Source organism: Salvelinus alpinus, chromosome 10 (assembly GCF_045679555.1).
Source record: "Salvelinus alpinus chromosome 10, SLU_Salpinus.1, whole genome shotgun sequence".
Taxonomy (NCBI): Eukaryota; Metazoa; Chordata; class Actinopteri; order Salmoniformes; family Salmonidae; genus Salvelinus; species Salvelinus alpinus.
The window spans coordinates 57,200,765-57,225,220 of NC_092095.1; the positions used below are offsets into that span (position 1 = coordinate 57,200,765).

Sequence of the window (24,456 nt, forward strand, 5' to 3'; positions counted from 1 at the left end):
TAATTCTTTCCAATGTGTCAAGTAATTATCTTTTTGTTTTCTCATGATTTGGTTGGGTCTAATTGTGCTGTTGTCCTGGGGCTCTGTGGGGTGTGTTTGTGTTTGTGAACAGAGCCCTAGGACCAGCTTGCTTAGGGGACTCTTCTCCAGGTTCATCTCTCTGTAGGTGATGGCTTTGTTATGGAAGGTTTGGGAATCGCTTCCTTTTAGGTGGTTGTAGAATTTAACGGCTCTTTTCTGGATTTTGATAATTAGTGGGTATCGGCCTAATTCTGCTCTGCATGCATTATTTGGTGTTCTACGTTGTACACGGAGGATATTTTTGCAGAATTCTGCATGCAGAGTCTCAATTTGGTGTTTGTCCCATTTTGTGAAATCTTGGTTGGTGAGCGGACCCCAGACCTCACAACCATAAAGGGCAATGGGCTCTATGACTGATTCAAGTATTTTTAGCCAGATCCTAATTGGTATGTTGAAATTTATGTTCCTTTTGATGGCATAGAATGCCCTTCTTGCCTTGTCTCTCAGATCGTTCACAGCTTTGTGGAAGTTACCTGTGGCGCTGATGTTTAGGCCGAGGTATGTATAGTTTTTTGTGTGCTCTAGGGCAACAGTGTCTAGATGGAATTTGTGGTCCTGGCGACTGGACCTTTTTTGGAACACCATTATTTTGGTCTTACTGAGATTTACTGTCAGGGCCCAGGTCTGACAGAATCTGTGCAGAAGATCTAGGTGCTGCTGTAGGCCCTCCTTGGTTGGTGACAGAAGCACCAGATCATCAGCAAACAGTAGACATTTGACTTCAGAGTCTAGTAGGGTGAGGCCGGGTGCTGCAGACTGTTCTAGTGCCCGCGCCAATTCGTTGATATATATGTTGAAGAGGGTGGGGCTTAAGCTGCATCCCTGTCTCACCCCACGACCCTGTGTGAAGAAATGTGTGTGTTTTTTGCCAATTTTAACCGCACACTTGTTGTTTGTGTACATGGATTTTATAATGTCGTATGTTTTACCCCCAACACCACTTTCCATCAATTTGTATAGCAGACCCTCATGCCAAATTGAGTCGAAGGCTTTTTTGAAGTCAACAAAGCATGAGAAGACTTTGCCTTTGTTTTGGTTTGTTTGGTTGTCAATTAGGGTGTGTAGGGTGAATACATGGTCTGTTGTACGGTAATTTGGTAAAAAGCCAATTTGACATTTGCTCGTACATTGTTTTCATTGAGGAAATGTACGAGTCTGCTGTTAATGATAATGCAGAGTATTTTCCCAAGGTTACTGTTGACGCATATTCCACGGTAGTTATTGGGGTCAAATTTGTCTCCACTTTTGTGGATTGGGGTGATCAGTCCTTGGTTCCAAATATTGGGGAAGATGCCAGAGCTAAGGACGATGTTAAAGAGTTTTAGTATAGCCAATTGGAATTTGTTGTCTGTATATTTGATCATTTCATTAAGGATACCATCAACACCACAGGCCTTTTTGGGTTGGAGGGTTTTTATTTTGTCCTGTAACTCGTTCAAGGTAATTGGAGAATCCAGTGGGTTCTGGTAGTCTTTAATAGTTGATTCTAGGATTTGTATTTGATCATGTATATGTTTTTGCTCTTTATTCTTTGTTATAGAGCCAAAAAGATTGGAGAAGTGGTTTACCCATACATCTCCATTTTGGATGGATAATTCTTCGTGTTGTTGTTTGTTTAGTGTTTTCCAATTTTCCCAGAAGTGGTTAGAGTCTATGGATTCTTCAATTACATTGAGCTGATTTCTGACGTGCTGTTCCTTCTTTTTCCGTAGTGTATTTCTGTATTGTTTTAGTGATTCACCATAGTGAAGGCGTAGACTCAGGTTTTCCGGGTCTCTATGTTTTTGGTTGGACAGGTTTCTCAATTTATTTCTTAGATTTTTGCATTCTTCATCAAACCATTTGTCATTGTTGTTCATTTTCTTTGGTTTTCTATTTGAGATTTTTAGATTTGACAGGGAAGCTGAGAGGTCAAATATACTGTTAAGATTTTCTACTGCCAAGTTTACACCTTCACTATTGCAGTGGAACGTTTTACCCAGGAAGTTGTCTAAAAGGGATTGAATTTGCTGTTGTCTAATTGTGTTTTGGTAGGTTTCCAAACTGCATTCCTTCCATCTATAGCATTTCTTAATGTTACTCAGTTCCTTTGGCTTTGATGCCTCATGATTGAGTATTGCTCTGTTCAAGTAGACTGTGATTTTGCTGTGGTCTGATAGGGGTGTCAGTGGGCTGACTGTGAACGCTCTGAGAGACTCTGGGTTGAGGTCAGTGATAAAGTAGTCTACAGTGCTACTGCCAAGAGATGAGCTATAGGTGAACCTACCATAGGAGTCCCCTCGAAGCCTACCATTGACTATGTACATACCCAGCGTGCGACAGAGCTGCAGGAGTTGTGACCCGTTTTTGTTGGTTATGTTGTCATAGTTGTGCCTAGGGGGGCATATGGGGGAGGGAATGCTGTCACCTGCAGGCAGGTGTTTGTCCCCCTGTGTGCTGAGGGTGTCAGGTTCTTGTCCAGTTCTGGCATTTAGGTCGCCACAGACTAATACATGTCCCTGGGCCTGGAAATGATTGATTTCCTCCTTCAGGATGGAGAAGCTGTCTTCATTAAAGTATGGGGATTCTAGTGGGGGGATATAGGTAGCACACAGGAGGACATTTTTCTCTGTTAAGATAATTTCCTTTTGAATTTCTAGCCAAATGTAAAATGTTCCTGTTTTGATTAATTTAATGGAGTGAGTTAGGTCTGCTCTATACCAAATTAGCATTCCCCCTGAGTCCCTTCCCTGTTTCACACCTGGTAGTTTGGTGGATGGGACTACCAGCTCTCTGTAACCTAGAGGGCAACCAGTGGGTCCGTCTCCTCTGTACCAGGTTTCTTGCAGGATGACAATGTCTGCATTACCGATTTCTTTGGTGAAGTCCGGGTTCCTGCTCTTTAGGCCAAAGGCAGATGACCTCAGGCCTTGGATATTCCAGGATGATATAGTGAAGGCTTTTTGTTCCATAAAGTGTCCAATGTTGTTGGTCGTGGTTTGGCCTCAGGCCAGTAAGTGTGAGCAGAGCCTGCTGAGCATCTGGTACATGCCGTTGGCTTGGGCGAGTGTAAGAGTGGGGGTTGGGCCTGTTTGCCCGCTCACTACCTGGGCGTATGTGTGACTTCCATGTTGATGCCCTCTCTGCGGGGGTGGGGTGCATGGGGTGGGCAGGAGTGGCATAGGTCTGATCTGAGGGGGCCTAAATTGGGTGTGGGCATGGTTGATGTGGGGGGGTGTTGATTGGTTGGGGTGGGGGTGTGTCTGGGGGTGCTGTGGTCTGGATGTAGGTCCTCTTGGCGTGGGTCCTCTATGTGTAGGTCCAGGGTGGGGTGCTGAAGGTCTTGGAGGGTGTCTCGCTGGTCTGGGTGGGGTGTCTATTGATCTGTTGCTCCTGTGTGAAGTGTTGGGGCTGCGTTTGAGAGCGATGTCCTTTAGAGTCCGGGCAAAGGTGGGCACTGCTGCCTTGTAGAGGTGGACCTGGTCATAGAGGCTGTTCAAGTCCAGGGTGGAGTGGTGGGCCAGGAAAACATTTGGTTTTGAGGCACAGTCACGGGAGATGCTTGCGTTTACCCGCTGTATTGTAGCAGGGTGGAAGTCTTTTCGTGGTAGCAGGGTGGAGATAACCACTTGTGCATTGGGGAAAGTAGAAGAAGCTTTTTCAATCACTCCCTTCAGTGCTGTGGCCACCCTTTCCTGCTGTGCTCTCAGGTCGTTTGTGCCTGTGTGTATTATTATGTGGCTAGGTGAGCCTAGTTTGTCCTCAGACAGAAGGTCTAGGGCGCACTGGGTGTTTGGACACCAGAGTTTAGATACACTGTGTTTGGGAAAAAGTTTTTTTTCTTCTATAAATTTCCCATTTGAGTCCATAAGGAGAAAAATCTGTGTCTTGTGTTTGTCCTCAGTGGGTGTGGGGGGGTTGTCAGGAGGGCTATCAGGGTGGCTGACAGGGGGGGTGCTCAGGGGGGGTGAGAGCTGCTGGGCTTGGGGTTTTTCTTTTGTCTGTTCTGCTGTGATGTTGACTCTATGGTCAGGGTCTGGTGTGGACTGTTCTGCTGTGGTGTCGAGACTTTTGTCGGGTGATGAGGTGGGCTGTTCTGCTGGCTTCTCTGTGGGGATGGCCACCTCCCTAGTGGGTTGTTCTCTGTCACATGCCATCCCCCTCAACCTCTCCTCCAGCAGTCTGATCCTCTCCTCCATCCCCCTCTCCCTCTCCTCCAGCAGTCTGATCCTCTCCTCTAGTGCTCTGTTCTGCTCCTGCTCCTGCTTCTGCTCTTTCTCCAGTTGAAGTTGTCTCTTAACTGTCCAGAGTCCAGATGTGTCTCTCTCCACCTCCAGCTCTCCTGGTCTGGTTAAGGGGGTGTTGTTGTGCTGGACTGTTGTCTGGGTCTGTGCTGACTGGAGTGTAATCACCTGCTGTTCCAGCTCAACCTGCCTTACCTCCAGCTGGGTGAATTTATCCTTCATTTCAATGAGGGAGAAGTGCTCTGTACTGGGAGGTTGACTGTCTGCTGAGGGTTGCTCGTCTGTGGGGTTATATGATGAAGAGTTTTGGTCTGACCCGCTTGGGGTGGGGGTATCTTTATCAAGGGAGAGCTTCTCCTGCTGGGCTAATTCTTTGATTAGGTGAAAGTCCAGCTGAAACTGTTTGGGGTTGCCCTGTACCAATACTGTTCCAGACTTATATAGATTTATGTTAGCTGACTCAGAGTCCTCGTTGTCAAGTATCCTGAGTTTCCACCCCTCGTTAACCCCCCCTCTCTTAACAGAGGGGTAGTGTGCTAATATAGCACTGTGCCATGCCAGGGGATGGTTTGTGTGGAAGATAAGGTTGCTGATGTTCCCATTTTTGTAATAGTCAGCAAAAAGTGTCTCTTGATTTTCCATAAGGAGCTTCATTTTGTGCTCTTTTCTTGCCTTGTCATTCTTTACACTCCCAGGGTACTGTATTTTAATTACCTCTGAACAGCAGGAGGGAGCTTCTAAGGCCTCTCCATTTGGTTGGGGTAGACTATTCGACTCTCCTGCCATTGTTGAGCTAATGGTCTTTGACACCTCTCACTTGACACGTCAGTGCTAGTTGAAGCTGTATCAAGCTTGGCAATTATGTTTCATTCAATGCTTATAAAGTAATGTCATGTATTTTTCTTCTTGGCTTTTGGCAATAGAATATAGTTTCAGACTAAACATTACTCACTCAGTTCCAGGTTGGGTGGTGTTTTCAGGTTACTGTTGTTTTCCAGAGAATTTGCTGTGTAATAATCCTTGGTAGTTGTGAATCTTTCAGGTGATTCCGTAATTCCGTCCAAAATCAGGTTGTAGGTTTTGAGTTTTGATTTGAATTTAGGGTTATGTTGTAGAGGGTAGCATCCTGTATGTGTTCCTGACAAAAAATCCAAGTTTAACTAACTCTAAATCTATATTTTTTAAAGAAAATGCTGAAAAATGCAGGAGCTCATCTGATCATGACCTCTCTCTCTCTCTCTCTCTCTTTCATCTCTCTCTCTCTCTCTCTCTCTCTCTCTCTCTCTCTCTCTCTCTCTCTCTCTCTCTCTCTCTCTCTCTCTCTCTCTCTCTCTCTCTCTCTCTCTCTCTCTCTCTCTTCTCTCTCTCTCTCTCTCTCTCTCTCTCTCTCTCTCTCTCTCTCTCTCTCTCTCTCTCTGTCTGTTTCTCTCTCTCTCTCTCTCTCTCTGTCTGTTTCTCTCTCTCTGTTTCTCTCTCTCTCTCGTCTGTTTCTCTCTCTCTCTCTCTCTCTGTTTCTCTCTCTCTCTGTTTCTCTCTCTCTCTCTCTCTCTCTCTCTCTCTCTCGTCTGTCTCTCTCTCTGTCTCTCTCTCTCGCGCTGTCTCTCTCTCGCAGAGTGACCTGTGGTCTCTGGGTATAACAGCTATAGAAATGGCAGAAGGAGCACCTCGTAAGTATGGACACACACACACACACACACACACACACACACACACACACACACACACACACACACACACACACACACACACACACACACACACACACACACACACACACACACACACACACACACACACTGGTATTAACCCTTTTCTGTCCCTCTGCAGCACTTTGTGACATGCACCCAATGAGAGCTCTCTTCCTCATCCCACGAAACCCCGCCCCCAGACTCAAGTCCAAGAAGTGGTGAGTCTGCATCACACACACACACACACACACACACACACACACACACACACACACACACACACACACACACACACACACACACACACACACACACACACACACACACACACTAATATCCTGATTATTATGAAATAATAATAATAATTAATAACGTTCAGGTCTAAGAAGTTCCAGTCGTTCATTGAGAGTTGCTTGGTGAAGAGCCATGGTCAGAGACCCAACACAGAGCAGCTGTTGAAGCACCCCTTCATCAGAGAGCTGCCCAACGAACGACAGATCCGCATCCAGCTGAAGGACCACATCGACAGAACCAAGAAGAAACGTGGAGAGAGGGGTGAGACAGATATCAGTAGTCTGGAACACAAATAGATGGTCCTGTATGATGCTCACTTCTCCTCCTGAAAGATCTGATGTGTTAGGCCACTTCTCTTCCTGAGAGATCTGATGTGTTTGGTCACTTCTCTTCCTGAGAGATCTGATGTGTTTGGTCACTTCTCCTCCTGAGAGATCTGATGTGTAGGTCACTTCTCCTCCTGAGAGATCTGATGTGTAGGTCACTTCTCCTGAGAGATCTGATGTGTTAGGTCACTTCTCCTCCTGAGAGATCTGATGTGTTTGGTCACTTCTCCTCCTGAGAGATCTGATGTGTTAGGTCACTTCTCCTCCTGAGAGATATGATGTGTTTGGTCACTTCTCCTCCTGAGAGATCTGATGTGTTGGTCACTTCTCCTCCTGAGAGATCTGATGTGTTAGGTCACTTCTCCTCCTGAGAGATCTGATGTGTTTGGTCACTTCTCCTCCTGAGAGATCTGATGTGTTATGCCACTTCTCCTCCTGAGAGATCTGATGTGTTGGTCACTTCTCCTCCTGAGAGATCTGATGTGTTAGGTCACTTCTCCTCCTGAGAGATCTGATGTGTTAGGTCACTTCTCCTGAGAGATCTGATGTGTTGGTCACTTCTCCTCCTGAGAGATCTGATGTGTAGGTCACTTCTCCTGAGAGATCTGATGTGTAGGTCACTTCTCCTGAGAGATCTGATGTGTAGGTCACTTCTCCTGAGAGATCTGATGTGTTAGGTCACTTCTCCTCCTGAGAGATCTAATGTGTTTGGTCACTTCTCCTCCTGAGAGATCTGATGTGTAGGTCACTTCTCCTCCTGAGAGATCTGATGTGTAGGTCACTTCTCCTGAGAGATCTGATGTGTTTGGTCACTTCTCCTCCTGAGAGATCTGATGTGTTTGGTCACTTCTCCTCCTGAGAGATCTGATGTGTTTGGTCACTTCTCCTACTGAGAGATCTGATGTGTGGGTCACTTCTCCTCCTGAGAGATCTGATGTGTTTGGTCACTTCTTCTCCTGAGAGATCTGATGTGTAGGTCACTTCTCCTGAGAGATCTGATGTGTTTGGTCACTTCTCCTCCTGAGAGATCTAATGTGTTTGGTCACTTCTCCTCCTGAGAGATCTGATGTGTAGGTCACTTCTCCTGAGAGATCTGATGTGTTAGGTCACTTCTCCTCCTGAGAGATCTGATGTGTTAGGTCACTTCTCCTCCTGAGAGATCTAATGTGTTTGGTCACTTCTCCTCCTGAGAGATCTGATGTGTAGGTCACTTCTCCTCCTGAGAGATCTGATGTGTAGGTCACTTCTCCTGAGAGATCTGATGTGTTTGGTCACTTCTCCTCCTGAGAGATCTGATGTGTTTGGTCACTTCTCCTCCTGAGAGATCTGATGTGTAGGTCACTTCTCCTGAGAGATCTGATGTGTAGGTCACTTCTCCTGAGAGATCTGATGTGTAGGTCACTTCTCCTGAGAGATCTGATGTGTAGGTCACTTCTCCTGAGAGATCTGATGTGTTAGGTCACTTCTCCTCCTGAGAGATCTGATGTGTAGGTCACTTCTCCTGAGAGATCTGATGTGTAGGTCACTTCTCCTGAGAGATCTGATGTGTAGGTCACTTCTCCTGAGAGATCTGATGTGTTAGGTCACTTCTCCTCCTGAGAGATCTAATGTGTTTGGTCACTTCTCCTCCTGAGAGATCTGATGTGCTAGGCCACTTCTCCTCCTGAGAGATCTGATGTGTTAGGTCACTTCTCCTCCTGAGAGATCTAATGTGTTTGGTCACTTCTCCTCCTGAGAGATCTGATGTGCTAGGCCACTTCTCCTCCTGAGAGATCTGATGTGCTAGGCCACTTCTCCTCCTGAGAGATCTGATGTGTTTGGTCACTTCTCCTCCTGAGAGATCTGATGTGTTTGGTCACTTCTCCTCCTGAGAGATCTGATGTGTTAGGTCACTTCTCCTCCTGAGAGATCTGATGTGTTTGGTCACTTCTCCTCCTGAGAGATCTGATGTGTTTGGTCACTTCTCCTCCTGAGAGATCTGATGTGTTTGGTCACTTCTCCTACTGAGAGATCTGATGTGTTTGGTCACTTCTTCTCCTGAGAGATCTGATGTGTTAGGTCACTTCTCCTGAGAGATCTGATGTGTTTGGTCACTTCTCCTCCTGAGAGATCTGATGTGTTTGGTCACTTCTTCTCCTGAGAGATCTGATGTGTAGGTCACTTCTCCTGAGAGATCTGATGTGTTAGGTCACTTCTCCTCCTGAGAGATCTGATGTGTTAGGTCACTTCTCCTCCTGAGAGATCTAATGTGTTTGGTCACTTCTCCTCCTGAGAGATCTGATGTGTTTGGTCACTTCTCCTCCTGAGAGATCTGATGTGTTAGGTCACTTCTTCTCCTGAGAGATCTGATGTGTTTGGTCACTTCTCCTCCTGAGAGATCTGATGTGTAGGTCACTTCTCCTGAGAGATCTGATGTGTTTGGTCACTTCTCCTCCTGAGAGATCTGATGTGTAGGTCACTTCTCCTGAGAGATCTGATGTGTTAGGCCACTTCTCCTCCTGAGAGATCTGATGTGTTTGGTCACTTCTCCTCCTGAGAGATCTGATGTGTTATGCCACTTCTCCTCCTGAGAGATCTGATGTGTTAGGTCACTTCTCCTCCTGAGAGATCTGATGTGCTGGGCCACTTCTCCTCCTGAGAGATCTGATGTGTTAGGTCACTTCTCCTCCTGAGAGATCTGATGTGTTAGGTCACTTCTTCTCCTGAGAGATCTGATGTGTTTGGTCACTTCTCCTCCTGAGAGATCTGATGTGTAGGTCACTTCTCCTGAGAGATCTGATGTGTTTGGTCACTTCTCCTCCTGAGAGATCTGATGTGTAGGTCACTTCTCCTGAGAGATCTGATGTGTTAGGCCACTTCTCCTCCTGAGAGATCTGATGTGTTTGGTCACTTCTCCTCCTGAGAGATCTGATGTGTTATGCCACTTCTCCTCCTGAGAGATCTGATGTGTTAGGTCACTTCTCCTCCTGAGAGATCTGATGTGCTGGGCCACTTCTCCTCCTGAGAGATCTGATGTGTTAGGCCACTTCTCCTCCTGAGAGATCTGATGTGCTGGGCCACTGTAACCAACTGGTGTTTTCTTCTGCAGATGAGACAGAATATGAGTACAGCGGGAGTGAAGAGGAGGAAGAGGAGCGAGACGTGGGGGAGCCAAGGTAACACACACACACACACACACACACACACACAACAAACACAGTCTCTCATTGGCCCATTTTCCACTCACACTCTCTTCTGAATGGTCCTTCCCCAGCTCCATCATCAACATCCCCGGTGAGTCGACGTTAAGGCGGGACTTCCTGCGTCTGCAGCTGGCCAATAAGGAACGCTCTGAGGCTCTGAGGCGGCAGCAGTTGGAACAACAGCAGAACGAGGAACACAAGCGCCTCCTACTGGCCGAACGACAGAAACGCATAGAGGAGCAGAAAGAACAGAGGAGGAGACTGGAGGAGGTAGGACACACTCACGCATACACACACACACACACACACACCCACGCACACACACACACACACATGTTTACCTCTCTTTTTCTGTCCAACAGCAACAGCGTAGGGAGCGTGAGTTGAGGAAGCAGCAGGAGAGAGAACAGAGAAGACGCTATGAAGAGATGGAACAACTACGGAGAGATGAGGAGAGGAGGCATGCGGAGAGAGAACAGGTACACACTTTGACTTCCTCCTGAAGTTCTCTTGTTTAGTGTATAGGAGTATCTCTGTCTCTTGTTCTCTCTGTGCCTCACTCTCTCCTTCCCTCTGTGCTACATTAGGAGTACATCTCTGTCTGACTCTCTCTTTCTGTTTCCTGTTCTCTCCTTCCCTCCACGCTGCGTTGTGATAGGAGTATATCCGTAGACAGCTGGAGGAGGAACAGAGACAGTTAGAGATCCTACAGCAACAGCTACTACAGGAGCAGGCCCTACTGCTGGTAACACTGTTACCCCTGCATGTATATATATATATACCCCTGACCTCTCACCCCTGACCCCTCAATAACTTCTACAGGAGCAGGCCCATTGTTTACCTGCATGTCTACATCTACTGACCCCCATCCTCTGAAGTCTGACCTCTCACCCCTGACCCCTCAATAACTTCTACAGGAGCAGGCCCATTGTTTACCTGCATGTCTACATCTACCTACCCCCATCCTCTGACGTCTGACCCCTCAACCCTGTGAAACTACAGCCACAGAGCCTGTGGTGTAAACCTGTACTTTGTCCCTGTGTCCAGTGTTTGTTGTTCCTCGTTCCGCCCCATTAAATCACATCACATGTTATTTGTAACATGTGCCGAACACAACAGGTGTTACCGTGAAATGCCCTTAACCAACAATGCAGTTCAAGAAAAGTTAAGAAAATATTTACTAAATAAACTAAAGTGAAAAAGTGAATTACATAACAATAATGAGGCTACATACAGGGGGTACCGGTACCGAGTCGATGTGCGGGGTACAGGTTAGTCCAGGTCATTTGTACATGGATCATGAAACTTCCCTGTGAGCCCTGTCCTGTCTGGATCCTATTGGTCAACCTGTCCTGTCTGGATCCTATTGGTCAACCTGTCCTGTATGGATCCTATTGGTCAACCTGTCCTGTCTGGATCCTATTGGTCAACCTGTCCTGTATGGATCCTATTGGTCAACCTGTCCTGTATGGAGTGATGCTATTGGTCATGTGTGTCATGTGTCTCTGTTGCTTGGCTCTGTGCTGTCATCATAGTGATTTGGTTAAGATCGGATAATAACAGCCTTCTGTGTGTGTGTGTGTGTGTGTGTGTGTGTGTGTGTGTGTGTGTGTGTGTGTGTGTGTGTGTGTGTGTGTGTGTGTGTGTGTGTGTGTGTGTGTGTGTGTGTGTGTGTGTGTGTGTGTGTGTCCATAGGAGTATAAGCGTAAGCAGATTGAGGAACAACGTCAAGCCGAGAGACTACAGAGACAGTTACAACAGGAGGTAACACTTGGTTGTTATGATGATGTCATATAACAATGTTGTTGAATAATTGAAGAGATGGTAAACTGTTGTCTATTTGTTTTGTAGAGAGCCTACCTGGTGTCTCTACAGCAGCAGCAGCAGCAACAACAACAACAACAAAACCAAGATGGCCGACCAGGCGAGAAGAAAGCGCTGTATCACTATAAAGACTCAGCTAGTCCTACTGACAAACCTGCATGGGCTAAAGAGGTACACACACACAGGCCAGGTGTCTACACTGATAGTTTCTACAGACAGAAGCAGAAGGGTTCGAGAGAAGATGCTGGAGAGACTCTGGTCTCTGGACAACATTCATAACTGAAGTTCATGAGTACAGTCTCAGTCGAACTACAACATTGTCTGTATAGTGGTGCATACACCGTGGATTGGAACAAGATATTGTGTTCTTCTGTTACAGTTCTCGTGTGTGTTTTATATTTGATGTGTGTGTTTGAAGTGTGCATGTGTGAATTGGTCTCTGTTCACGTGTGTGTGTGTGTGTGTGTGTGTGCTTGTGTTTAACTTCTGCCCCACCTTGTCTCCAGGTCCTGAAGCAGCAGACACAGCCCCAGAGCCACTCACCCCGCCCATTCCTCAGACAAAGCCACTCCTTCAACCAACCTTCATCCTCCATTCCCTCCCACGCCAACCCCCCTCGCCGATCCCCCTCCAACCCCACCCGCCCCCCTCACATCCGTATCACCCTGGAGACCAGTGATCTAGTAGATCCCGTTCTGAAACAGGAGATCAGCCAGCAGGTTAGAGAGATGAGAGCTCAGAAAGCCGGTCAGAGGGTGTTCAGACAGAAAGAAAGAGGACGCAATACCAGAGCCAACCACCAGGGGGTAGTACAACACAACAACCAGGGACCAAAAGGGCCTAGCCGAGCCGGTCAGAAAGCTGGTCAGCAAGAGCGAGGACGCAGTCTCAAACCTAAACACCAACGGCCACAACACAACTCCAACCAGAGGCCACAGCATAATGGGAAGGGGCAACAGGCTGGCTTTAACCGAGGCCCCAGCCCTAACCCCAACCCCAACCAGTCCCGAAAACAGAGCCCCATCTCTAATCCCCAAGCCCCTAAACAAGAGGCACTCAATGGTCCAGTCTGGGTACCCAGCTCCAGCCCCAACCAGGGACATAACCTGGGGGTAAATGACCAGGGGCAGATATGGGTCAGTGGCCGTAGTGGCAGTTCCATCTCCCCCTGTCGTAGAATAGACATAGAAAGAAATGACATAGATGTAGAAATAGACTCCTCTTCCACCTCTCATTCTAATTCTTCTTTCCTCTACCCCGCTCCTGATCATGATCTTAGAGGCAGCTCTCTGTTTCCCTGTCGTGTACTAGATGTAGAAATAGATGAACTAGATATAGAAATGGAGGAACTAGAAAAGAGGGAGTTGGAATGTTGGAGGTATAGAGAGGAGGGGAGGGAATGGAGGGAAAGGGGTAGAGAGGGAGGTGTGGGGGGGTTGAGGATGGCTTCCAGCCATGAGAGTCTGTTGGGATCCTATGGGGATCATACGAACTCTAACCTCTACCCCCGACCCCTAAACCCTGACCTCTCAGCCTCTGCACCGGCAGGCCGGCTACGCCCTTTCCTGTCCTCCAAGCAGAGTCCGTTCCTCCAAGTCCCCGGTTGGGCACCTCCCCCTCTGAACAGAGTGAGGTCAGACGTCAGTGATGATGATGATGATGAGGTCGCAACCTCTAACCTGGACCTGTACTCCTCTGCGCCAGCTAACATGCTCAGATCACACCTGGCCCAGGCCATGCCCATCAGACCCAAGCAGTCATCCCTCTCGCGGTCCTCCCACTCTTTCTCCCACCTTCGTTCTCCTGGTAAGCGCTCAGGTCCTCTGAAACAGTTAGTTTTAGCCTTAAATTGGATGGGCCTCTCGCCCCGAGGGTCAACTAGATCCTCACCCCAAACCTCAGCCGGAATCTCCCCCTCACACTCCCGACCTGAGTCCCCATGTCATCTCTCCCTCAATTCCCCTCCAGCTCCATTCTACCACTCCCCGAATCTCACACCCTGCTCCTCCCCCTACCTCACCCCTATGTGTTCTCCTCACCCCTCCCCCGGTGGCTCCCCCTTCGGCTCCCAGTCCCAGCTCACTATCAGACCACTAGCTGCTAGCCACTAGCCACACACACACACACACACACACACACACACACACACACACACACACACACGCACACACGCACACGCACACGCACACACACACACATATATTCTTTATTCTTTATTATATTTGTAGATAAAGCTAAACATTATATATTTTCTATATTTTATACTATTTTGTACTACAACATAGTTTCAACTTCATATAGCTCAGTTGGTTCATCCTTCCCACCTACCTCCGATAGTCTCCAGTCCAATCAAAACAGATATCAAGAAGAACCAGCCCCCCCCACTCCTTCCCTGTCAGGGTGCCTCAGCTCCCCCTACCCCTAACCCCCCCCCCCCCCAACCGCCCCTCGATCTGGAGGGTGATGATGTCACAGCAAGGACTCCATATGTATCACGTCCTGTTTACGGTCAGTTAGCCAATTGCAGTTCAGCTTGGTGGTGGGTGCTGGCCAATCAGGTCTCAGCTGGGTGCTGGGTGGAGGCCAATCAGGACTCACTTTAGTTCTTGCCAATCGGTGGTGGACTATATTTTCTCTGGGATCACAGACCAACATGGATTCTCAACCTTTCAGATTCTCTTTTCTGCTAGAATGATACCCTCCAACTCCTTCTCTCCTCCATCCCCCTGTCTTCCTCTACTCCATCCCCCTCTCCGCCTCTCCTCCATCCCCCTCTCTGCCTCTCCTCCATCCCCCTCTCCTCCTCTCCTCCATCCCCCTCTCCGCCTCTCCTCCATCCCCCTCTCCTCCTCTCCTCCATCCCCCTCTCTGCCTCTCCTCATCCCCCTCTCCTCCATCCCCCTCTCCGTCCTCTTCGTCCGTCTCTGTCAGTTGAATTTAGAAAGAGTTTAAATGCAGCAGCTGGCGCAATTAACCCTTCGCTCTCTATCTCCCCTTCTCTCTCTATCTCCCCTTCTCTCTCTATCTCCCCTTCTCTCTCTATCTCCCCTTCTCTCTCTATCTGCCCTTCTCTCTCTATCTGCCCTGCTCTCTCTATCTCCCCTTTCTCTCTCTATCTCCCCTTCTCTCTCTATCTCCCCTTCTCTCTCTATCTCCCCTTCTCTCTGTATCTCCCCTTCTCTCTCTATCTCCCCTTCTCTCTCTATCATCCCCTTCTCTCTCTGTATCTCCCCTTCTCTCTCTATCTCCCCTTCTCTCTCTATCTCCCCTTCTCTCTCTATCATCCCCTTCTCTCTCTATCATCCCCTTCTCTCTCTGTATCTCCCCTTCTCTCTCTATCTCCCCTTCTCTCTCTATCTCCCCTTCTCTCTCTGTATCTCCCCTTCTCTCTGTATCTCCCCTTCTCTCTCTATCTCCCCTTCTCTCTCTATCTCCCCTTCTCTCTCTATCATCCCCTTCTCTCTCTGTATCTCCCCTTCTCTCTCTATCTCCCCTTCTCTCTCTATCTCCCCTTCTCTCTCTATCATCCCCTTCTCTCTCTATCATCCCCTTCTCTCTCTATCTCCCCTTCGCTCTCTATCTCCCCTTCTCTCTCTATCTCCCCTTCTCTCTCTATCTCCCCTTCTCTCTCTATCTCCCCTTCTCTCTCTATCTCCCCTTCTCTCTCTATCTCCCCTTCTCTCTCTATCTCCCCTTCTCTCTCTATTTCCCCTTCTCTCTCTATCTCCCCTTCTCTCTCTCTCTCTATCTCCCCTTCTCTCTCTATCTCCCCTTCTCTCTCTATCATCCCCTTCTCTCTCTATCTCCCCTTCGCTCTCTATCTCCCCTTCTCTCTCTATCTCCCCTTCTCTCTCTATCTCCCCTTCTCTCTGTATCTCCCCTTCTCTCTGTATCTCCCCTTCTCTCTCTATCTCCCCTCTCTCTATCTCTATCTCCCCTTCTCTCTCTATCTCCCCTTCTCTTTCTATCTCCCCTTCTCTCTCTATCTCCCCTTCTCTCTCTATCTCCCCTTCTCTCTCTATCTCCCATTCTCTCTCCATCATCCCCTTCTCTCTCCATCTCTCTGTTACAGCTTGTAGAGGAGTACCAGTTGATTCTAACCATTAATTGCATGATTGATTGCTCGGATCAACATGCAATGATGAGCCTGCCTCAGAACACTGTGGACAACAGCGTATTAACCTGTTGGTAATGTCCAGTTATTCTAATAATGATGACGATGTGTGTCAGGTGGAGGAGCGGTCCAAGCTGAACAGACAGAGTTCTCCGGCGCTGCAGCATAAGGCCGTGTCCAGCCGGGTCTCTGAGGCCTCCCTGCCTCCTCGCTCCGAGTCCTTCAGCACTGCAGGGATGCAGCCGGCCCGTACCCCACCAACACACCGCCCAGTTGAACCACAGGTGTGTGTCTGTCCCTCCTGTCGTCTGTCTGTCTCTCTCTCTGTGTGTGGGTGTTGACAATTACAAATATACAATATACCTACAACATATAACTGTATTTGATATCGCATACTAGTATGCTGTAGCCTATAGTACAGTCAACAAGCAGTATGTCTATCTGCTGGAATTAGAAAATGACAACGGACATTCCCGTAATTCAGTGTTTTATCTCATTCTCTCTCTCTAGATGGCCCACCTGATCCCAGTGAAGACTATGACAGGCTCTCAGTCTCTGCAGGAGAGCACAGGAGGAGAGGCGGGGGGGATGGGGAGGAGAGGGGAGGAGGGGGGAGGCATGCCCCCCCGTCAGAACTCTGACCCCACCTCTGACTCTAACCCCGCCCCTCCACTTCGTACCACTAGCCGAGAGGACGATGAGCTTCCCCCTAAGGTCCCTCAGAGAACCACCTCGATCTCCCCAGCCCTGATGAGGAAAAACTCCCCCAACGGACAGGGACTCATACGAGCCAGGTGTGTGTGTGTGTGTGTGTGTGTGTGTTTGTGTGTGTGTGTGTGTGTGTGTGTGTGTGTGTGTGTGTGTGTGTGTGTGTGTGTGTGTGTGTGTGTGTGTGTGTGTGTGTGTGTGTGTGTGTGTGTGTCAGGGTCGGGCTCAATTCCATTTAAATTCCAGTCAAGTCAGGAAGTGGACTGACATTGCTTTTCACTTCAATGCTTTTCAACGAGGAATTGGAATTCGGTTTACTTTCTGAAATGAAATGGCGTTGACCCCAACCCTGGTGTTTGTGTACTGTGTATGTAGTAACAGTGTGTGTGTGTGTGTGTGTATTAACTGTGTGTGTGTGTGTGTGTTCTTTCAGTAATCCAGACCTGAGAGCATCAGAGTTGTGTCTGGATACTGCTCTACAGAGGTCCTCTCACTCCTCCTCCTCATCCTCACCTTCATCACAGAGAGGTACACACACACACACACACACACACACACACACACACACACACACACACACACACACACACACACACACACACACACACACACACACACACACACACACACACACACACACACACACACACACACACACACACACACACACACACACACACACACACATATATGTGACTGATGAATACATGTATTTGTCTATTGATACGCTTTGTGAATGTTGATGCTGACTCCTCCCTTATGCTGTGATAGGTCCACCAGTCCAGGAGACCTCCCCCCCAGCAGAAGCCACTCAGGAGGTCAGGATCAGACCGGAGGAGGGACGAGACTCAGGCAGACCCAGCAGACCTGCCGTGAGTAACACACACTCACACGCAAACACACACCTCGATTCTTTCTGGGAGTCAGGCTTTCTCCACTTCTGCTGCTTATGTTTCTCTCTTGTTCTCCCTCTCTTTCTCCGTCCTTCTCTCCTCCTCAATCTCTTCTGCTGTTCAACCCCTTCTATCAGAGCTATAAGAAAGCCATAGATGAGGTTAGTGACCTCCCCCTTTTATCTCTCTCTGTCTCTCTCGCTCTCGCTCTCGCTCTCTCTCTCAATTCAATTCAATTCAAGGGGCTTTATTGGCATGGGAAACATGTGTTAACATTGCCAAAGCAAGTGAGGTAGATAATATATAAAAGTGAAATAAACAATAAAAATGAACAGCAAACATTACACATACAGAAGTTTCAAAACAATAAAGACATTACAAATGTCATATTATATATATACAGTGTTGTAACAATGTGTCTCTGTCTCCCTCTCTGTATAACCAGTATGGCCCGTTCATTCAGGGTTTTAGTGGGATGTGTGTAAGCTCAACTTAACATCACTTTGGACGTCTGACCAAGTCAGAATTTGGGAATTCTGAAGTATATGTGTGAATTGAAGTGTCAGGGAGCTGATAGCATCTAGCCTAGTGGTTAACCTAGTGGTTAGTCTAGTGGTTAGCCTAGTGGTTAGTCTAGTGGTTAGCCTAGTGGTTAGCCTAGTGGTTAGTCTAGTGGTTAGTCTAGTGGTTAGTCTAGTGGTTAGTCTAGTGGTTAGCCTAGTGGTTAGTCTAGTGGTTAGTCTAGTGGTTAGCCTAGTGGTTAGCCTAGTGGTTAGTCTAATGGTTAGTCTAGTGGTTAGCCTAGTGGTTAGCCTAGTGGTTAGTCTAGTGGTTAGTCTAGTGGTTAGCCTAGTGGTTAGACTAGTGGTTAGCCTAGTGGTTAGTCTAGTGGTTAGCCTAGTGGTTAGCCTAGTGGTTAGCTAGTGGTTAGAGCATTGCGCCAATTGCCAGTTATCGAAAGGTTGCTGGATTGAATCCCTGAGCTGACAAGATAAAAATCTATCGTTCTTCCCCCTGAACAAGGCAGTTAACCCACTGTTCCCCGGTAGGCCGTCATTGTAAATAAGAATTTGTTCTGAACTGACTTGCCTAGTTAAATAAAGGTTAAATACATACAAAAAATATATCTTTCTCTTCATTACTCTGAGGAACTGGTGTGTGTGTGTGTGTGTGGTTTAGGAAGAGCTTGTGGAGGTCCACACTGTCTGCATGAATTGGTTTGGTCCAGTGGTTGGGGGGAATGGGGCTGTGAGACTGGGCCATCTGGTAGCATGGGGGTGTTTGCTAGATGGATACAGACATGGATTTATTGGTTTATGACATCTTTGTTTTTGCTGGTCTTTTACTAGGAATTCTTTCTCCAGAGTTCACAAATGTGTATTTGACGTGAAGTCATTGATGCTGATAGTTGATCTCGTTCTGTCCTTCTTTCATTTCCCCCTATGTCTCTGTTAATTGGACTTTCTCAACTCTCTTGACTGTTAGAGAATACCAAGTGGAATCACTGCATTATTTGGGTACAAATTTGAATTTATTTTTTCTTTCTTTCTTTCTTTCTTTCTTTCTTTCTTTCTTTCTTTCTTTCTTTTTCGCTCTCTCCCCCCCCCCCTCTCTCTCTCTCTCTCTCTCTCTCTCTTTAGGACCTAAGTGCGCTGGCTAAGGAGCTGAGAGAGTTGAGGGTAGAGGAGGGCAGTAGACCTCCAGTGAAGGTGAGAAAGGTAATGTTTGTGACAAAGCATATCCACTTTCAGACAGTATACCTTTATAGTGTACACTTTCAGACAGTACACCTTCATAGTGTACACTTTCAGACAGTATACCTTTATAGTGTACACTTTCAGACAGTACACCTTCATAGTGTACACTTTCAGACAGTATACCTTTATAGTGTACACTTTCAGACAGTACACCTTCATAGTGTACACTTTCAGACAGTATACCTTCATAGTGTACACTTTCAGACAGTATACCTTCATAGTGTACACTTTCAGACAGTATACCTTCATAGTGTACACTTTCAGACAGTATACCTTCATAGTGTACACTTTCAGACAGTATACTTTCATAGTGTACACTTTCAGACAGTATACTTTCATAGTGTACACTTTCAGACAGTACACCTTCATAGTGTACACTTTCAGACAGTACACCTTCATAGTGTACACTTTCAGACAGAACACCTTCATAGTGTACACTTTCAGACAGTATACCTTCATAGTGTACACTTTCAGACAGTATACCTTCATAGTGTACACTTTCAGACAGTATACCTTCATAGTGTACACTTTCAGACAGTATACCTTCATAGTGTACACTTTCAGACAGTATACCTTCATAGTGTACACTTTCAGACAGTACACCTTCATAATGTACACTTTCAGACAGTACACCTTCATAGTGTACACTTTCAGACAGTACACCCTCATAGTGTACACTTTCAGACAGTATACTTTCATAGTGTACACTTTCAGACAGTACACCTTCATAGTGTACACTTTCAGACAGTACACCTTCATAGTGTACACTTTCAGACAGTACACCTTCATAGTGTACACTTTCAGACAGTATACTTTCATAGTGTACACTTTCAGACAGTATACCTTCATAGTGTACACTTTCAGACAGTATACCTTCATAGTGTACACTTTCAGACAGTATACTTTCATAGTGTACACTTTCAGACAGTATACCTTCATAGTGTACACTTTCAGACAGTACACCTTCATAGTGTACACTTTCAGACAGTACACCTTCATAGTGTACACTTTCAGACAGTACACCTTCATAGTGTACACTTTCAGACAGTATACCTTCCAAATAAAGGTGATATATGGGATCCTATTACCCCTGTTTCCAAGGTGACAGACTACTCATCCTCGAGTGAGGAGCGATCAGAGAGCAGCGACGAGGACGGAGAGACGGGGCAAGATGGAACTGTGGCTGTCATGTAAGTGTGTGTGTATTTAACACAGATGTGTGTATACTAGGCCATCAATTTACAGTTGTAGTGAGTTGTATGTAGGGGGTCTGACTGTGTGTGTGTGTGTGTGTGTGTGTGTGTGTGTGTGTGTGTGTGTGTGTGTGTGTGTGTGTGTGTGTGTGTGTGTGTGTGTGTGTGTGTGTGTGTGTTGCAGGCCACAGCAGGGTGAAGCATATGGAGGTTTGACTGAAGAACCTCTGGCAGGCTCCTTCAACACAACACAGGACAGCACTCTGATCATGAGAGAGGTGAGACACGCGCACGCACACACGCACGCACGCACACACACACACACGCACACACACACACACGCACGGACATACAACTTAGCTTTCTCTCTCTCTCTGTCTCTCTCTCAGGCGGAGGAGAGGAGGAGGGCAACAGGCCATGGTGAGAGTAACGGGTTCCATAGCAACCATCACGGCAGCGGTAACCAAGGCAATCTCCCTGACCTGGTCCAGCAGAGCTCCTCCCCTTCACCCTCAACCCTTGATGCACTGAAAGAGGTAACACACACACACACACACAAACACACACACACACACACACACACACACACACACACACACACACACACACACACACACACACACACACACACACACACACACACACACACACACACACACACACACACACACACACTGCTTGTTTAGTTTTTGTCTACAGTTGTGCTCATTGCTTGTTTCTTTCCAGCAATTTGGATGTGAAGCATCCTTCTCCCCATTGGGTGACCCACAGTCCTATCAGACCTCCCCTACTGAAGATGAGGAACAGAGCTCAGCTGGTAATGTTGTGTTAATCCTATTTTAAGGTTATTCTTTGGTTGCTGTAATGTTGTGTTTATGTTATTGTAAGGTTGTAATGTAGTGTAAACGTTACAAAAAAAACCTGTGCTTATATTTGTCCTATTTTACACATGTACAAGTGTGTATTAATACATGTGTGAATTGGAAATGTGTTTTTGAATATTCCAACTCTCCCAGAGACACCCTTGGTGAGCGGGGTCACGGCCAGGGTCAACGGCAACCTTAGAGCAATTAGGGTTAGGTGCCTTGCTCAAGGGCACAGCGGCAGATTTTTTACCTTGTCGGCTCAGGGATTCAAACAAGCGACCTTTTGGTTAATGGCCCAAGGCTCTACCCTCTGGGCTACCTGCCTCCACTATACTATAAGGTTGTTCTGTGGTTTCAGGTCTGTTCACCAGTGAATTGCTGCATCAGGAGCAGGCCAGACTAGCCGAGGCCAGAAAGATCAGCGTGGTCAACGTGAATCCAACCAACATACGACCTCACAGTGACACACCTGAGATACGCAAATACAAGAAGCGCTTCAACTCTGAGATACTGTGTGCTGCTCTCTGGGGTAAGAAACCCCAGGTATTCTCACACACATGTGAACACATACACACATGCAAAGTCTCTCACACACATGAATGCACGTGCACTTATGTAATTCACTCGTGTGTATTCCCACATGCACACTGACAATGAATAATCTCTCTCTGTCTCGCTCTTTTCCCTCTCTGTCTCTTTGAAACTCTCCCCTTTCTCTCCCCCCTCTCTCTCTCTTCCCTCTCTCTCTCTGTCTCTCTCATCTCTCTCTCTCTCGCTCTCTTTCTCTCTCTCTCTCTCTCTCTCTCTCTCTCTCTCTCTCTCTCTCTCTCTCTCTCTCTCTCTCTCTCTCTCTCTCTCTATCTCTCTCTCTCTCTCCCTCTCTGTCTCTCTGTCTCTCTCTCTCTCTCCCCTCTCTGTCTCTCTCTCTCTCCCATCCCTCTCTCTCTCTCTCCCATCTCTCTCTCTCTCTCTCTCTCTCTCTCTCTCTCTCTCTCTCTCTCTCTCTCTCTCTCTCTCTCTCTCTCTCCCCTTTCTCTCTCTATGTCTGTCCCCCCCTCTCTCTCTGTCTCTTTGAAACTCTCTCTCCTCTCTCTCTCTCTGTCTCTCTAGGTGTGAACCTGCTGGTGGGGACAGAGAATGGTTTGATGTTGCTTGACCGTAGCGGTCAGGGGAAGGTCTATAACCTAATAACCAGGAGACGCTTCCTACAGATGGATGTCCTGGAGGGACTTAATGTCCTGGTTACTATATCAGGTATTACCGACTGACCGCAGTAGGACCATTACATAACCGCAACATGACCACAGAGGGAGAACATTGCTCTGTTAGTTAAAGAACTGGAGGCATGTAGAACATCTCTGTTCTGATAAAGAGACATCTCTGTTCTCTCTCTCTATTTCTCTCTGTCTCTCTCTCTTCCTCTCTCCTGTCCTCTCTCTCTCCCCTCCCTCCATCTCTCCCCCTCCCAGGGAAGAAGAATAAGCTGCGAGTGTACTACCTGTCCTGGCTGAGGAACAGGATACTCCACAACGACCCAGAGGTGGAGAAGAAGCAGGGCTGGGTCACTGTAGGAGAGCTGGAGGGCTGCGTACACTACAAAGTCGGTACGGAACTCTCTCTCTCCTCTCTCTCTCTCTCTGTGTGTGTGTGTGTGTGTGTGTGTGTGTGTGTGTGTGTGTGTGTGTGTGTGTGTGTGTGTGTGTGTGTGTGTGTGTGTGTGTGTGTGTGTGTGTGTGTGTGTGTGTGTGTGTGTGTGTGTTATTGATTCTCTTCTGTGTGTGTGTGTTATTGACTCTCTTCTGTGTGTGTGTGTGTTATTGACTCTCTCTGTGTGTGTTGTTGACTCTCTTCTGTGTGTGTTATTGACTCTCTTGTGTGTGTTATTGACTCTCTTCTGTCTGTGTTGTTGACTCTCTTCTGTGTGTGTTGTTGACTCTCTTCTGTGTGTGTTATTGACTCTCTTCTGTGTGTGTTATTGACTCTCTTCTGTGTGTGTTGTTGACTCTCTTCTGTGTGTGTTGTTGATTCTCTTCTGTGTGTGTTATTGACTCTCTTCTGTGTGTGTTATTGATTCTCTTCTGTGTGTGTGTGTTATTGACTCTCTTCTGTGTGTGTGTGTTATTGACTCTCTTCTGTGTGTGTTATTGACTCTCTTCTGTGTGTGTTATTGACTCTCTTCTGTGTGTGTTATTGACTCTTTTCTGTGTGTGTTATTGACTCTCTTGTGTGTGTGTTATTGACTCTCTTGTGTGTGTGTTATTGACTCTCTTGTGTGTGTGTTATTGACTCTCTTGTGTATGTGTTATTGACTCTCTTGTGTGTGTGTTGTTGACTTTCTTCTGTGTGTGTTGTTTCCAGTAAAGTACGAGAGGATCAAGTTCCTGGTGATCGCTCAGAAGAACGCAGTGGAGATCTATGCCTGGGCCCCCAAACCCTACCACAAGTTCATGGCCTTCAAGGTAACTGACACACCGGGTTGAGATGTGATGTTGTAGTTAGGTAGACATCTTGGAAGTACAGGGACTCCTTGAGAGAAAATATTGCACCGTTGTCTGTGACAATACTATGGGGTTTGTCACGTTGTTTGATACTAGTTACTCTGGGGTCAATAGTAACATCTTTCTCTCTCTCTCTCCCCCCACCTCTTAGTCGTTCACTGACCTGCAGCACCGCCCCCAGCTGGTTGACCTGACGGTGGAGGAGGGGCAGAGGTTAAAGGTCATCTACGGCTCCAGCCTGGGCTTCCATGTCATCGACGTCGACTCTGGCAACCCTTACGACATCTACGTGCCCTCACACGTAAGTCTGTGTGTGGTGTGATATGTAGTTATTCTTCCTGACTGGCAGGGAGATAGCCAGTAGATAACCATTATCTCTCTCTCTGTCTGTCTATAGATTCAGACCCAGGTGACTCCCCATGCCATCGTGATTCTTCCTAAGACAGACGGGATGGAGATGTTGTTGTGTTATGAAGATGAGGGAGTGTACGTCAATACCTACGGACGCATCACTAAAGACGTCGTGCTGCAGTGGGGAGAGATGCCTACTTCTGTTGGTGGGTGTGGTGTGGGTGTTTGGGTGTGTGTGTGTTGGTGTGGGTGTTTGGGTGTGTGTGTGTTGGTGAGTGTGGTGTGGGTGTTTGGGTGTGTGTGTGTTGGTGTGTGTGGTGTGGGTGTTTGGGTGTGTGTGTGTTGGTGAGTGTGGTGTGGGTGTTTGGGTGTGTGTGTGTTGGTGAGTGTGGTGTGGGTGTTTGGGTGTGTGTGTGTTGGTGTGGGGGTGTGGGTGTTTGGGTGTGTGTGTGTTGGTG

At 47.3% G+C, this 24,456-nt stretch overlaps 1 protein-coding gene across 6 annotated transcripts in view; it reads left to right on the top strand.

Annotated features, from left to right (window-relative positions):
- Positions 1–24,456, top strand: part of LOC139532367 (TRAF2 and NCK-interacting protein kinase-like) — a 52,774-nt gene that overhangs the window by 24,621 nt on the left and 3,697 nt on the right. The window contains exons 8-33 of one of the 6 annotated variants that reach the window (XM_071329843.1): positions 5,917–5,971; positions 6,132–6,210; positions 6,372–6,547; positions 9,701–9,767; positions 9,866–10,064; positions 10,157–10,273; positions 10,453–10,539; positions 11,490–11,558; positions 11,646–11,789; positions 12,125–12,754; positions 15,849–16,016; positions 16,243–16,526; positions 16,874–16,968; positions 17,212–17,312; positions 17,471–17,494; positions 18,974–19,051; positions 20,192–20,280; positions 20,468–20,561; positions 20,673–20,819; positions 21,010–21,100; positions 21,508–21,678; positions 22,260–22,403; positions 22,619–22,753; positions 23,508–23,608; positions 23,799–23,948; positions 24,045–24,204. In XM_071329843.1, coding sequence (XP_071185944.1) covers positions 5,917–5,971; positions 6,132–6,210; positions 6,372–6,547; positions 9,701–9,767; positions 9,866–10,064; positions 10,157–10,273; positions 10,453–10,539; positions 11,490–11,558; positions 11,646–11,789; positions 12,125–12,754; positions 15,849–16,016; positions 16,243–16,526; positions 16,874–16,968; positions 17,212–17,312; positions 17,471–17,494; positions 18,974–19,051; positions 20,192–20,280; positions 20,468–20,561; positions 20,673–20,819; positions 21,010–21,100; positions 21,508–21,678; positions 22,260–22,403; positions 22,619–22,753; positions 23,508–23,608; positions 23,799–23,948; positions 24,045–24,204 — 3,655 coding nt within the window. Of the gene's footprint in view, positions 1–5,916; positions 5,972–6,131; positions 6,211–6,371; positions 6,548–9,700; positions 9,768–9,865; positions 10,065–10,156; positions 10,274–10,452; positions 10,540–11,489; positions 11,559–11,645; positions 11,790–12,124; positions 14,127–15,848; positions 16,017–16,242; positions 16,527–16,873; positions 16,969–17,211; positions 17,313–17,470; positions 17,495–18,973; positions 19,052–20,191; positions 20,281–20,467; positions 20,562–20,672; positions 20,820–21,009; positions 21,101–21,507; positions 21,679–22,259; positions 22,404–22,618; positions 22,754–23,507; positions 23,609–23,798; positions 23,949–24,044; positions 24,205–24,456 lie in introns of those variants that run through there. The other 5 variants (XM_071329844.1, XM_071329845.1, XM_071329848.1 and 2 more) reach the window with 5 other exon arrangements.